General features: G+C 34.3%; 1 protein-coding gene across 1 annotated transcript in view; it reads left to right on the forward strand.

Annotated features, from left to right (window-relative positions):
* The window catches only part of DNAH8 (dynein axonemal heavy chain 8), a 178,628-nt gene that overhangs the window by 113,240 nt on the left and 50,683 nt on the right, over positions 1–14,705 (forward strand). Inside the window, exons 56-64 of the mRNA XM_068939550.1 lie at positions 3,956–4,090; positions 6,867–6,989; positions 7,682–7,895; positions 8,448–8,557; positions 9,110–9,273; positions 11,829–12,021; positions 12,461–12,583; positions 13,789–13,919; positions 14,248–14,401. Of these exons, the coding sequence (XP_068795651.1) occupies positions 3,956–4,090; positions 6,867–6,989; positions 7,682–7,895; positions 8,448–8,557; positions 9,110–9,273; positions 11,829–12,021; positions 12,461–12,583; positions 13,789–13,919; positions 14,248–14,401 (1,347 nt within the window). The remainder of the gene's footprint in view (positions 1–3,955; positions 4,091–6,866; positions 6,990–7,681; positions 7,896–8,447; positions 8,558–9,109; positions 9,274–11,828; positions 12,022–12,460; positions 12,584–13,788; positions 13,920–14,247; positions 14,402–14,705) is intronic.

Here is a 14,705-nt window from a genome sequence, read left to right on the forward strand (position 1 = left end):
CCAGGAGGAGCTGTTCCATCAGCTTTCCCGGGATGGAGGTGAGGCTGACAGGCCTGTAGTTGCCTGGCTCCTCCTTCTTGCCCTTTTGGAAGACAGGGGTGACAAAATTAAAATATTCTTCTTATAAAATGAAAAACTATGCTCCTAAAAGCGTAATTGCAACAACCCATCGTTTTTCTCAGAAAAAGTCATAAAAATTTGTTCCAAGTCTTTGCACCATATTGCTTTTTCCGATTTATGCTTTCTTTAATAGGAGAATAAGGAAAATAGGGTTCACAAGAGTGATCATTAAAAACGTGAAATTACTAGCCTTTATCATATTTTTTTCTCTCAGTGGGAAAGCTGTAGTCAATCGCAGTAGCCATGGCTATGGAAAAGGAGAGGATGCTTCTTGTACAGGCTTAGCTGGTAGGGAACAACCTGGTATCACGGCTCTTGACACAGGCCACGTTTAACAGTAGTTATTAAAATGCATATATATTGGCCTGTTTTCAGAGAGGAAGATCTGAGAAATACATATTTTACTTTAGCACAATGCTATTAACAACCCTAGCAACATGCTATGGAAACCTATGCCAGCTTCTGAAGTAGAAGTCAGTATACTCCCTTCTGAGTAGCTGCAGCTGATATTAGAAATATCATAAATGCTTGAGGCAGTGCTGGAGGCTGGCTTTTCTATGAAGTCCCAGGATTTAGACAGAAATTCTGTTCATTGGGTTTGATGAAACTGCTCCACAGGCCATAATGTGGCTGCCCCTGTGACATATCTGACACGGTTTATAAAAGCATGCAAAATCTTGATAACATTTGGAAATAAATAAATCTTTGTATGCTGATGCCTTGGGAGATATTTATTATATTTCCAAATATATTCCTTTGGCTATCATTGCAGTACTGATAACAGACTAATGCCATTCAAAGGGAGTTTCTGTAACCTGGCATTTTCCACAATCCTGTTTCTGTCAAAGAGTGGCTGATACCCACCTCTCTTCTATTGAAGAGCTTCAGCTCTCAGTGTGTCATGGGACTTGGCTATGCTTCCCTCTTAAACAGAATGTTCCCCTCCATGGAAGCAAGCAGCTTGCTTTGTTTTCAAACATTTTTCTTTACTAAGGTTTAACTTAATCGCGTATTGATTTGTGGTAGAGAAACATCTTTATTTCTTTTCTCCCCTGGATCAGATCATAGCAGGATGAACTTTAATTCCAGCTACAGTTGACTTACATGTACTAGATGAAACCAAAATGGTGTTTTACAGGTCTGACTCAACTTGTAGGTTCTACAGAGGGTTTATTATTATCTATGTTATAATGGTCAGTTGATCTCTTGGATATTCAGGAGATAGGGTACAGAACGAGACCACTGTGGTGTCATTGTGGCTGTCTGTTGGAGAGCATTACCTTAACACGTGAAAAAGATCAGTCTGGAGTATTTGGGCATTTCAGATACAGTAGTGGCAAGAATCTCTCTCAACTTCAGTGCCTACAATCATAAATAAATACATAAACCCTTTTACAAACTGGTTAAATTCCTTTCATGGAGTGGATGTAATGATCCGTGGAGGAGAATGCCATCTATTAAAAATTTAAGCAGTGTGAAAATCTGAGATGAAAAAATAAACATAGAAGGTTCATTCATCCCTGAAAAGAAGCAGGGTTCTTATCTAGCTCCCCTTCATGAGATAAAATGGGAGATTTCTACAAAAGGCTTAAAAACAAAGGAAATATAATATCATTTGGTGCAGTCGGAAATTCAGCGACGCCTCCCCGGAGTAGAAGGAAGGTCAGAGTCATTCAATATGAATTAATGCTCTTTATTATAGCGTCTGCATAGCAGCCGCGAAGCTTTCCCCCTAGTGATCTTTTATTTCCCCCCGAGCTATCACGGGCCACTTCCAGTGCTAGATTGGTTAGGTCCCCTTGTCCACGTGCATCTTCCATCAGCCCGATTGGTCTGGTCACTCAGTTCATGAGCTATCTGTTGTTTCATTCCGCTTACTCTGTGACCTTCAAATCCAGATCCAGGCGGCAAATTCAGGCATGTTATCTACTTGCTGTTGCTCAGGCGGCTAAGGTTACTCTAAGTTAAACACAGAGTTAGTGTATTTCAATCACAGGGTTAGCGTATTCATAGTGCCCCAATTCCATTAACCATACTTCCACCTCAATTTGGTTTAGCAACTTTGTGGTTTAGATTAAATTTTACCAAGACTAGAAAGGAAAGACTTTCTTTTCTCTTGACATTTATTTCTTTTACTCAGGGAAATGGCACTAAATGACACTGTACACTAAGTGTACAGATTAACCAGAAAATAAGATATTGTTTGAGAAAGTGTAAAGAAAATTGCTATCAAAATTCTATTTCTGCCTACAATTCTATTTTTTTGATAATTCTATTCTGTTGTTATAAATTGCTACCAAAATTGCTATCAAAATCTCATCTTGAAACTATAATTCTCTGAGTCCTTATTTTGAAGACGCAATCAGAGAGGAGTGGGAATGTTATGAGCTGTAAGGGCTAGACAGTGCTGCATTATATATAACATGATACAGAATAATTGTACTCTCATCAAAAGGGGATTTCTTTCCAAAAAATAAAAGTTACTAAGGGGAAATAATCTTTAGGAAAGGTTATAAGATTTCTTGACCGTTCTGTGAACGTCCTTGGCCCAAACCTGCTTTGCAAAGCTTAACATCCTGATTAAGTGATCTTGAGGCCCTATGCAACAGTGATCATCTTGTTCTTAAAAAGTATACCCCAAAATGCATTGGTTTCATTATCCTCCATGCATACTTAGAGACAGGATCAAGCATGACTGTGACAGGCAGATTCATGAAATTCATGGCAATAACCATGTGTCAAATGTGGTTGCAGTCTGAAAAACGTATTACTGAGAGAAGACACATGGGCTCTTTAAGGTCCAGAAGGCATTTCTTACTAAAATAAATCAGTTTATGTCATGATAATTAGGTTGGGACCATGTAGACTTTAAGTTACAGGCTTAAATATTCCAACCAGAGGAGGGATTAGTTAGGAACCACTGTGTTCCTCTAATGAGGGATGCTGATCTTTGGAGAAAAGTTAAAGACTCTCTGTTTTGAGAACAGGTGATTTTCTTTTGCTGCTATTAAGTAGGAATAGTTCTCACTTCCCTTCTGTAAGTGGAAAGTAAAACACATTTCAGAGTTTCATTGCTAAATTGCTTCCTCCTACCAGCCTCACTGGCCTGTCAGTAGGAGGCATGAAATACAAAAGGAAATACAAGGAAGAGTTACATGTCCAGAGATGGAAAGCAACAGTCTTTCATCCATCTAATTGTTTGTCATTTCTAATTACATTTCCTAAAAAGCTGTAGATGTTAAGCCTTCTATACATAGTTCAGTAGCTGTTACTCTCTTTTAGTAATTTGCTTGAGGGGGGATGTAGCTCAATCTAATCTGTACTGTATTGTTAAATTGCTTTCAGGACAATGCTGGGAGGGGAGAACTATCATTATATCACAAAAAAAAACCTCTAGGAAAAAGCAAATAATAGAAATATTATAATCAAATTAGATGTCAGACTACCTATTAGATTCATCAGCTACAAGAGACTGCTGCAGTGAATGTGGTAGAAAAATGGAAAAAGTTAAGCAGCAGGAAAATGAACTGCCAGTACCTTCTCACTTGATCCTTTCTCTTTGGACTGCATAACTTAGCTATAAGGCAACAGGAGAAAGAACCTAGTGTATGTTCTTACTTCGTCCTTCCTCTTTTGCCTGCGTAGCTTAACAGATTTCTGTTGGAGAATCTGGATGGGATGAAAAATACATACTGTGTCACTGCATATGGAGACATAGAAAAACTACCAGAAATTCAAATTAGACACCAAAAGTGTCCCTTTTTCTAAAATAGCTCTTTTATGCATTTAATCAACAATTTTGGTAATACTTCTCTGCTTTAAATGTCTGTTACAGGCAGTTTTGCTCACAGGAGAACAGGGAACTGCAAAGACAGTCATGATTAAGGGATATTTGAAGAAATATGACCCGGAAGAACATTTGTCAAAATGTTTAAACTTTTCATCTGCCACAGAACCATTTATGTTTCAGGTAAAAAAACAGATTTTAAGCTGTTCTTGCATATTTTTCTTGCATAAGTATTTAAAATATACTCAATTCTGATTATAAAAGCAGTGATTTTTAAAGCTCTGAAGTGATTTAGCAATAAAAAGCAATTTAGAATGAAAATCTAAAAGATTTTTTTTTCCTCTAAGGCACTTAAACATTTCAGAAAATCCCATACAAAATCATTTTTGCAGATGAGAATAATCACTCCTTTCGAGATGCGTATATTCATAACTGCTATATACTTTTTCATTATGGAATTCTAAGAATCCATTTTTATGTTGAAGACCTTTTCCTGTCACTTTAGATTAGTGAAAATTTTCACTTAGAGAAAATCCCACTTGATCAGTTTTTCTTCAGGCTCTAATTTTTATATATTTATAATTGTAACTTATAGTTTATATTTTTTATTTACTTTTGTAAAATAAAAAGCAAATTTTGGCTTCTAGATCCTTTCCTTCTTCCTCAGCTCAGGAAGGAGTCACTGGAACATCAAAGGCGCAATCTTTTAACTGCTCTGGCTTAGCAACTTTCTACAGATTTACCGTTATATAACTGCTAAATTCCATTTAGATACAAACAGATACTACAGATAGCTTTTCAAGTGATTGAAAGGATGATTTATACCACTATGCTATAGTTCACTACTACTTTGTTAGGATATGATCCTGTAAGTTGAATTGCTAGCAGAGGCTTCATTACCTCTTCAAAGAAATGAATTCATGGTGAGAATCATCCAATAGGAGAAAGTAATCATCTGGGAAGAATTCTTAACAAAAAACCTGTTCATGGGGCAGATTGTACAAACTCCATCCCAAAATGAAAATGAAGTATCTGTTTTTAAGAAGTTAATTCAAAATGTTATTAAGAAAATGGTGGGAAGTCATAACTTACTTAAACTTTTCTTTCTTTAAATTCCAAACTCAGAGAATATCTGCTGAGCTTTTCTGGTAAAGGTAAGATTTCTGACTGGTACGTACCAAACTTGCATAGAAGGCGGCAGGCATCCTTTCAGGCACTCAAGATGAACTGAACTGTCAGCATCTCTGTCTCAGTTTTCTTTACTTAATGTCTTCTGGATCACTAGGGCATTATTGCCTTGAAAACAGAACCTAGACTTCCTTCTCTCTGGGACAGCTAGATTGTGAAGAACTTGTCTTGTCTCTGCTACAGTCCTGCAGTACCTCAGAAGGTACCTTTCTTTTCAGCTGGCTAGCTGTTATATTGTCAGAATTGCTGGATTTCCAAGAGAGTCATGTAGCAGAAAAATCAATTAAAATGCTTCTGAACACTTCAAAGTGTTCACACTTGAAACAGGTTTTGAAGTTTGAGTGGTCATTCAGAAGATGTTTGAAAAATGCAGTGATATTAGATGCTTTAGCTGTGCAACAAAGTCGTTAATTTGTTGTGTGATCATTTTCTTTCTCTTAGCAGTTTGTCTTTGTCCAAATTGTCCATTGCACCATAATCATAAATCTCCAAAACCGCATACTAGCGCTGGCAGTGTTCTGTATGCACTTATTTTAGAACACTGCTGAATATTTTCTGTTGTGAAAAGCCATTGGTTTCTCTAGAAACTCCTGTTTCTCTAGTGGTCGGTTCTTCCAAAAAATGCTATTAATACTTCTGTCTGTATTCCACTTTCCTCATTAGAATAATGGTTACCCTTTTTAAAAAAAAATTATTGGTCTAAGAAAACATTTTTTACTATCTTTTGTGGTAATATTTTTTTGCCATTGTTTAAATTCCAAGTATCTTTAGAAAGTCCGAAATATAACTGGATAGTTGCAGAGCTCTGAAGATATGTTTCAATTATGTGTCAATATTTTATTTATTGCATCCTGCCTCAAAACACAATCTTAAAGGTTATTGCCACCAAAATTTTAAAATACTGCATTTCTTAGCTTACCAGACATCTTTTCCATTGTAAAAGGGGTCTAAGTTGCCTCTATATGGTCTGTAGTGCTACTGCAAATATAAAATAAGTGAGCCTAGCTAGGGGAAATCTGAGGCAATCATAATCTTCAGACATTACATAACAAAATCTGTGAAATCAGTTCCATTTCCTCTCCAGAATTACCCTCTGGAAGGAAGATTCTAAATACATTTCTAAGTAAGACAAATATTTATTTAAAAAAAAAAGTGTGCCATAGATGGTGCAAATTCTATTTCTGGCCATTAGAATTCTAGCTTAATCCTAACTATTACAGTTTTAATTAATCTTTCATTTCTCAAATTCTGTGCTATCTTCCCACTGTCTCTTACTCATTTGTGAAGCATGAGAAAAGAAGATAGGCAACAGAATTCACAATTTCTGATCTGTTTTTTTTTCCTTTTTTCTTTGCAGTTTCTCTTCTTGTCTTAGTCTTGATATGATGAAAGGCCGAAGGAGAGTTCAGAGTAAATTGGAATGTTTCATACATGGATAATGCAACATTTCAAAATTAATGTTATTTTAGTTTGTTGACTTCATGGTCATAACTGGCTTTCAGAGTGGTTTGAAAACTTTGAAATGAACTTTCCTGGTACCCAGAGTTGGGCTGCATGCCATAGTCCTGAATCTTGGGAAGGACATAAAAAAGAGTGCCATAAATAGGAAAATGGAGTTTGTTATGAAGAATCAGTGGGGACACTGCTAACAAAAAAAGGAAATAGCTGGGTAAAGAAAGTGCCGTAGCAGAAAGCAGTAACACTTTTTTTTAGCAGTACATATTAAATATTGTTGCTTTAGATACATGAAAGAACTTTCTTCTATTTTTAGAGGACAATAGAGAGTTATGTGGACAAACGCATTGGAAGTACGTATGGACCACCTGGAGGCAGAAAAATGACTGTGTTTATTGATGATATCAATATGCCAGTTGTTAATGAGTGGGGGGATCAGGTAAAGTGGTGTTTAACAAATACAGGTTATTCTGTTACTAAGGGTTTTTTTCATATATATGGGAATTATTGGGTTTCCTCAGTATTTTTATTAACTATGATTTTCTGGAAATGCTTTATACTTACAGTGCATTTATAAAGCAAAGACCAGGAAGCAGGTTAGATTTACTGAAGAGACATGCAGAATAAAGGTGTCATATCTTATACATTGTCTCCACTTGTATTTTTGTAAGACCAAGTTAAAACGTCATTATACTGAAGCACCATGTTATTAATTTCAAGTTTGGCATTATTTTGACAGCACTGGTAAACACACTTTTTGCAAAGAAAAAGAACACCTAGAACACCTAGAGCTGAGTGTCCAGCAGCAAAACATGGAACAAAACAATTCTTTTCACTTTAGTGCCTTAACAGAAGGCAAACTTTGGTTAGTTAAAGGGAATACAATCACATTTTTTTGCTGTTATATAGTAGTTTATAGCTCTGAGATAATTGTTATGCTGTTGAATAATGGCACGTGAGCCAAACTCTTCCATATGACTGGGGAAGATAGCATCATTTGAATCTAGATCAAAATAAAAAACACTGCCTAGGGATTGGTAGTAAACTTACAAGAAGAAATTAATTTGACAAGGTATGTTTTCTATTTTTTTATTTGAATTTCTGATTCCTATTTGTTACATAAACTCACAGGTAACAAATGAAATTGTTCGTCAAATGATGGAAATGGAAGGAATGTATAGCTTGGATAAACCTGGAGACTTCACAACAATTGTAGATGTACAATTAGTAGCAGCAATGATACATCCTGGAGGAGGCCGTAATGACATTCCCCAGCGTTTAAAAAGACAGTTTTCTGTATTCAATTGTACATTGCCGTCCAATGCATCCATAGACAAAATTTTTGGTACTTTTTTCTCTTTAGTTTAATTTTTGTTAATTAATTGTTTTAAAATAAATAAAACTGTGTTGTGTTCTCCTCACACAAATTCAGAGTACTGCAATATTGAAGTACTTCAAGTACTTCAATAACAAGGGCTGTATTTCAGCCCAAGTAGTGCTGTGGAAGACAAATAAGTCCCTTTATATGCTTATCTTTCTGATTTTGGACACACAAAATAATTAGTAAGAAAGCAGAGGTTATTTTCTGGAGGAAAAACTTCTATTGATACATAGGTTACTGTTCCACCTTGGCACTCCCTGAAGTACCTTCTATTGTTCAAGCTTTGAATTCTGGTAACTTTGGCAAAAGAGCATTCTATTAAATTGTGGGAGTTGCTGCCAGTTATTTCTGCACCTGTCTTAGTTCAGAAAAGTCAATGACAAGAGTGACAAACTTATTTCATCTGTAATTTAAAAGCAACTTAACATTTTAAATAAATATTTAGTCTTACTGACAACTTACCTTATTATATCTTACACCTTTAGATTAATTGTCTTTTGCATTTTATCTTTTTAGGTATTATTGGCTGTGGATACTTTCATCCATGCAGAAAATTCAATTCTGAAATATGTGATATGGTGAAAAAACTGGTCCCAGCAGGCAGAATATTATGGCAGTGGACAAAGGTACTAATTAGAAGGAAAGATTTATCATAATCAGTGTGAACAGAGTGTCTGTTATGTAATATTGGTGCATACTCCTTAAGCCCGTATCTGTAACCAAGAGGAAAACAAGAGAAAGAGGGCTAAAAAAAATCATTGGAGAGATTACCTGGTAAATATCAGATTTCAGTTTACAAAACAGATGAATGGATGTATCAGGCCAGCTGTTCCTATAGTTTTATTCATATTAACTAAAGCTGTAATCAATGTAGCCTAGCAACTGGAAGTGAAATTCTTCATAATTTAAAATTTTTAATTTCTAAAACACAAAGCAATATGTAAACTAATTAAATGTTCTAAGAGTTGAGATTTCACATATAGTGCTAAATCATGCTTCCAAACAAATCAAGTATTTTTTATATTAACTTCTCAGAAGGCAGTTGTCCAGTGTGAAAGTTCGTGTTTATATTATTTTTGTTTTATATGTGTATTAGTATTTATAAATATATACTTTATATTATTCTTTTTTCCTTCTGAATGTTACTAATTTTGAACAATAACAATATTTTTCTTTAGACAAAGATGCTGCCTACACCATCTAAATTTCACTATATCTTCAACCTTCGAGACCTTTCTAGAATTTGGCAAGGAATGATAACTATAAACGCAGAAGAATGCAACAACAGCAGTGTCCTTATGACACTTTTTAAACATGAATGTACTAGAGTAATTGCTGACAGGTACAATAATTGTATCATTTTGTGATACTTAGTAGGTTTAGCCATTCACTTCGTTTATGCTTACATTTCCAAAAGATTTCTTAAAAAGATAAATATCATTAGGCCGGGATGAAATATATTTTCTTATTTTACATGCAGTCTACCTTATGATGCTATCCCAACAAATATAACATTGTGTACTGATAGATTAGATCCGTAATTGAATAGAGAACTCCAAAATATATGCATATTATGTGTTTTAACCTACGTTTTTATGCAGATTTATTTTTGGCTACAGAGGGACAGTCCCTCTGTAAAAAAAAAAAAAAAAAAAAAAAAAAAAGTGTGTCCTGAATACAGTATCCCCCAAAAAGTGTCCTAAGTACAATATCCTGAATTTATACAGGGCACACAGACCATAATTAAAAATTGCTTTGATCTCCTCACAGGAAAAGCTTAACATTCCTGTGATAAAAAAAAATGGCCCATCTCTTCCAAATCTCTTTTATATGATTCATAAAGCAGATGCACTTATCAGCTGTATGTATTAAAGATCCAGGAATGTTTTTATACCTACAGTGTTTCAATTTTCATGTGAAATTCCAGCTGTAGTACTGTAGCTGCCAGTAAAAAGTCAACGTATACCCACCACTACTGTAGATCTTAGCTAGTATAATTATTTAGTCTTGGGATGTCCTGGGGAAACACCTTCCTATTTTTTACAGAGTTAAAGTATAGACAGGAAATAAATGTTGATTCTTAAAAATATGCATGTATTTTCTTAAACTATATTTCCTTTATGAAGGCAAGCAGTCTAAAATGTTTTGCTAGAGACACAAATGAGTAACTGCACTTTATAGTGCTTTTGTTTTTAACCTAAAGCCTTGGAGCGGCAAGTACTTAGGAGTTACCTGCCATGATCTGAATTTGTCATATGTTCAGCATAGTTGCAGATGTCTAAAATAGGATTTGCCTTAAGATGCTGAGTACATGTATGGCATCTGGCCCAAAGGATTTGGCACAGAAGCAAGCAAAATGCATAGTAATTGCCTTGTATTCAAGCATAGACAGGTTTAATCACGTTATTCCAGCAACCAGTCAGCATAAAGGAAAGAGCAAAGATGAAGCCTTCTGAAATATACTTTAGCATAGGGACTGTAGCATACATTCGGTTAAAATGGAAACAAAACAAGTAAGATATGTAAAGCTATGAGTTGAATTAAACATTGCTGAAATGAGTGGGTGAAAAGGCTGCCATCTGTTTCAGACAAATGGTGGAAACACTTCCAAACAAATCATAGGGCATTGTCAATCGGTTTTGTTTACCATCCTTGTCTGTATCTTCTAGGATCCCTCATCCCTTTCCATGAGGGCTCTGAATCGGTTGTCAGCCACCCTCTCCTTTTCCGCAGAGATGTGCATTTTAATTTGCGTTAACAAACTTGAGTCAAGAGCCACAGAAGACAGACTACTATTATAACACCCTGAAGAACTTCAGCCTGAAAATCCTGTTCACTGTGTCCTTTCTCCTTAGATATATACGCTGAGTTCCGAAAATAAATGCAGGAAACCTAAAAGAAAATCTTACTCAGCAATTTTCAAAAGTATAAAAAGGCCAGAGTTTTCTGCTGACTTTAATAGGTATTGCTCTGTCATTTGAGAATGCCTGCTCAGTGTAAATCCACTACCAAGTCTTATAACAGCACTGACATTTCTAAGTGCTTAAATTACCATATTCTATAAATGTTACAAATTAACTGAAGCTTTTATATACGGATATATGTATAAATAGCAATAGAGTGCTGATGATATAAAAAGGGAGAAAATGTTTAAATTGAATTTTAAGTTAAGATCATAGCCGCTGATGCAAAACTATCACAAAGCTTTCAGTGTATTTTTTGAGGGCCTGCTTTAAAGTTAGGAATAGTGTCACTAACGTTTACTTAAATATTTTTACATTTTCTGTCTGTTGGAGAATTTAGAAATACATAAAAGATCATTTATGTATATATGGGTGTGTGTATATTAGTCATCCAGTCTCCTCTTCCACACTGCTTTTATATTTAGTAGTGGTTAGTGTTACAATATCATCTACTAAGAATACCAAGAAGTTGTACTGCTAATATTAATAAAATGTGTAATGTATATTACATTACACACACAAGCTGTCTCTACACTTCAGCATATTACAGTTAGTATGCTTTGTCTTATTTGGAAAACCAGAGCGTTGTGTACAGCATTTTCATATGTCTGTCCTACTTGCCTCACTCTGTATCACTGAGAAGAAAGAGAAGTAAAGATAAAAATAATTTTTTTCTGTAGTTTGAGATTCATATTTCATTTCACATTTCATTTTCTGGAAAGGTAAGTCTGGAAAGTTAAGTTGATTTTATGGAATGTAGTGATTGTTATATTGTTATATTTGTAGAACATCATAGTAGCATTTAAATTTTTTTGCCTAATATGTATTTTTCATTAAAACATGATGTAGTCTTTTCAGTATTTAATTATGTGATTTTCTCCCTATTTAAGTAGAAATCCACTTTTTAAAAATTATACTAATCTATTATTTTTAGATTTATTACTGCTGAAGATAGAGCCTGGTTTGATAAAACTATTACTAAAGCAGTTGAGGAATACGTGGATACAGGTTTAGCAGACGTTCTCCAAACTGAACCGTATTTTGTAGATTTTTTACGGGAGATGCCTGAACCAACTGGTGATGAACCAGAAGATTTTGTATTTGAATCCCCAAAAATTTATGAGGAGGTATTTCATTTTGCAGCTAAAATACTAGACAATAAAATTTTCCCTTAATTTTTAAGTATATTATATTACTGAGGTAATATCATACAGGAAGTTTTGTTAAATACCTACCCCATTTTTGCAAAGATTTATCTACCTAGATTTATCTGGGTGGTATGCAGTAAATCGTTTTAGTGCCATTAAAACTATTAAAGTTGATAATGCCATATAAATATAGTTTATTCATTCCTTTTCACTTCACTCATGAATTTTCTAGCATTAGCAACAAATTTCTGGTTACATATAGGTACAATCACTAAAGTGAATTAACAAGGTAATCTATTTGTGTGACTAATAAATGAACTCAAATTAGCATGGAAAAATATCAGTGCAGTTTTAAATTTTGAAGGGTAATACTACTATTCTGTTACTGATCTTTTTTTTTCTTTAATTTTTTTTTCAGATCCCAAGCTTCGAATTTCTTTGTGAAAAATTGCAAATGTATCAGAGACAATACAATGAATGTATTAGAGGATCATTTCTTGATCTGGTGTTTTTTAAAGATGCAATGACACATCTTGTTAAGGTTAGGGGTTTGTTGCCTTTGTTATTCGTATAGTTACTGAAAGAGCGTTTCCTCATTCTGGCAAGCTATGCTTAGGGGAAACCGTCTGCAAAGCCACTCTTGTCCCCAAATTCATTTGCTGTCCTTACCTAGTCATTATCAAGAACTAGGAAGAGCTACATTCATTTGACCTATTTCCATATTTCATAGTAAATAGCTTATTTTATATATTAATTTAAGCTCATATATATTCAGAGGTATGCAGATTTTCCTCACTAGGAATGATGAGGTCAGGAAGAGGTGCATTTGTATTTAGTATATAGAATTGTTTTTGATCACTAAGTATTCATCTAGCTGAGAAAGCCAACAGAAGAGGACACCTCGAAGGCATCCTAACCCGACAAATGACCACAACAATGTTAGCTAAAATATGATAAGATGAGAGACATGAAGAGAGATATAAATCAATGCTGCAATACAATCATTATATAGGATAGTGGTAAGTCTCAGTTTTCATTCAGTTGAAGCCCTATTTAGAAATGAAAATATAAGGGAATAATTCATCCCAGATCAGAATCAGTTACCCTAGTAGTACTATTAAAGTAGCAGTCTAAGTGTAAAATAGACTAGGTAGGTTGAGAGGGGACTGTGCATAAAACTAAACTTTCTTGGAAGATAAAAATGAACACTTATACTGCCACATTTGTATCTGGGAGAACGCTTAAGAAATCTGTATAACTCTGTGTCAAAGGAAACATTAAAGGCAGATATGTTAGAAGATAACAAGAAATGATAGTTTCACTGTATGATCAGCAAAAAACTTCAGTCTTTCAAACTCATAAAATTAGGAATGTAGTGCATTTCATTCTTCTTCTAGTTGAGGTACTTTTAAAGGTAGTTTTAAACACATGCAGGATGATACCTTTTAACCTACAGTGGAGCTCAAAATCTCTCCCTTTATATATTTAAATTCTACATGTGCCTCATGAATTGTAATTATCCTATATTCTTAAACTCAGCTCTTTCATTTCAGTCACACAGAATTCCTAGAGGATGTACAGGTGTTCTTTTCAAAGGAAAAATTTTCTGCAAAACTAAGTATCCTTTCAGTCATTCTTCCATTGTACTCTACTAAATGAAGTGTAAAATATAACAGATATTTAACTTTGTTAATTAATATTTTTATTTTTCAATGCACTTTTCTTCTATTTTTTTCTTCTATAAAGATTTCCCGGATAATTCGGACAGCATGTGGAAATGCTTTACTTGTTGGAGTTGGTGGATCAGGAAAACAAAGTCTTTCAAGGCTGGCCTCCTTTATTGCTGGGTATAAAATATTTCAGATCACTTTAACCAGGTAAGAAACACAAGAAGTGTATAAATGCCATTGACGCTATTACTTTCTCTTCATAGAGTCAGAATCTGTTATTTTTAAAGTCATTTTATTTGGTATCTTATCACCATTTTAAAATGTAAGAAGAGAAAAAATCATTCGTATCTGGTTCATGTACAGCATTGGATGAAGTTTGAGCTCAAAAAGTTGGACTATGTGGTAGCTATTCCTTAGCCAAAATGTGCCTTTACAAATGATACTTGCAATACCAATTATAAAATTATATAATCTGAAAATTGCAGTAATTCTGCACTGCTTTGAATTAGTAGGTAATGTTTCTTATTCCTCCTAGATCCTATAATGTAACCAATCTGACAGATGATTTAAAATTGCTGTATAGAACAGCTGGAGCAGAAGGAAAGGGCATCACTTTTATTTTCACTGATAACGAAATAAAAGAGGAATCATTTTTGGAGTACCTTAACAATCTTCTATCTTCAGGCGAGGTAAGAGTCTTAAAATGAGAGCCAATGTATTTTAAAGAAGGAAACTGCAGCATTTGTTCTTACTAATTTATTTCTATTTATTTTAATAATGAAATATAGATTTAATAATGTCAACTCCAAAATATCTGTCTAAAATATCTTAAAGTATCTTTTAAGATAAAGAATGCAAGACTGATCTCTGTATGGAGTTTCTCTATCTGTATTTCAATATGAAACAGGAAAGGATAAGGAAATAGCTGTGGTAGATATTTCAGTAGTCTTTCTTAAATGAGGATTCACTGGCCAGTCAAGAACTGTACTCTTC

The sequence above is a fragment of the Struthio camelus genome, chromosome 3 (genome assembly GCF_040807025.1).
Source record: "Struthio camelus isolate bStrCam1 chromosome 3, bStrCam1.hap1, whole genome shotgun sequence".
In the NCBI taxonomy this organism is placed as follows: Eukaryota; Metazoa; Chordata; class Aves; order Struthioniformes; family Struthionidae; genus Struthio; species Struthio camelus.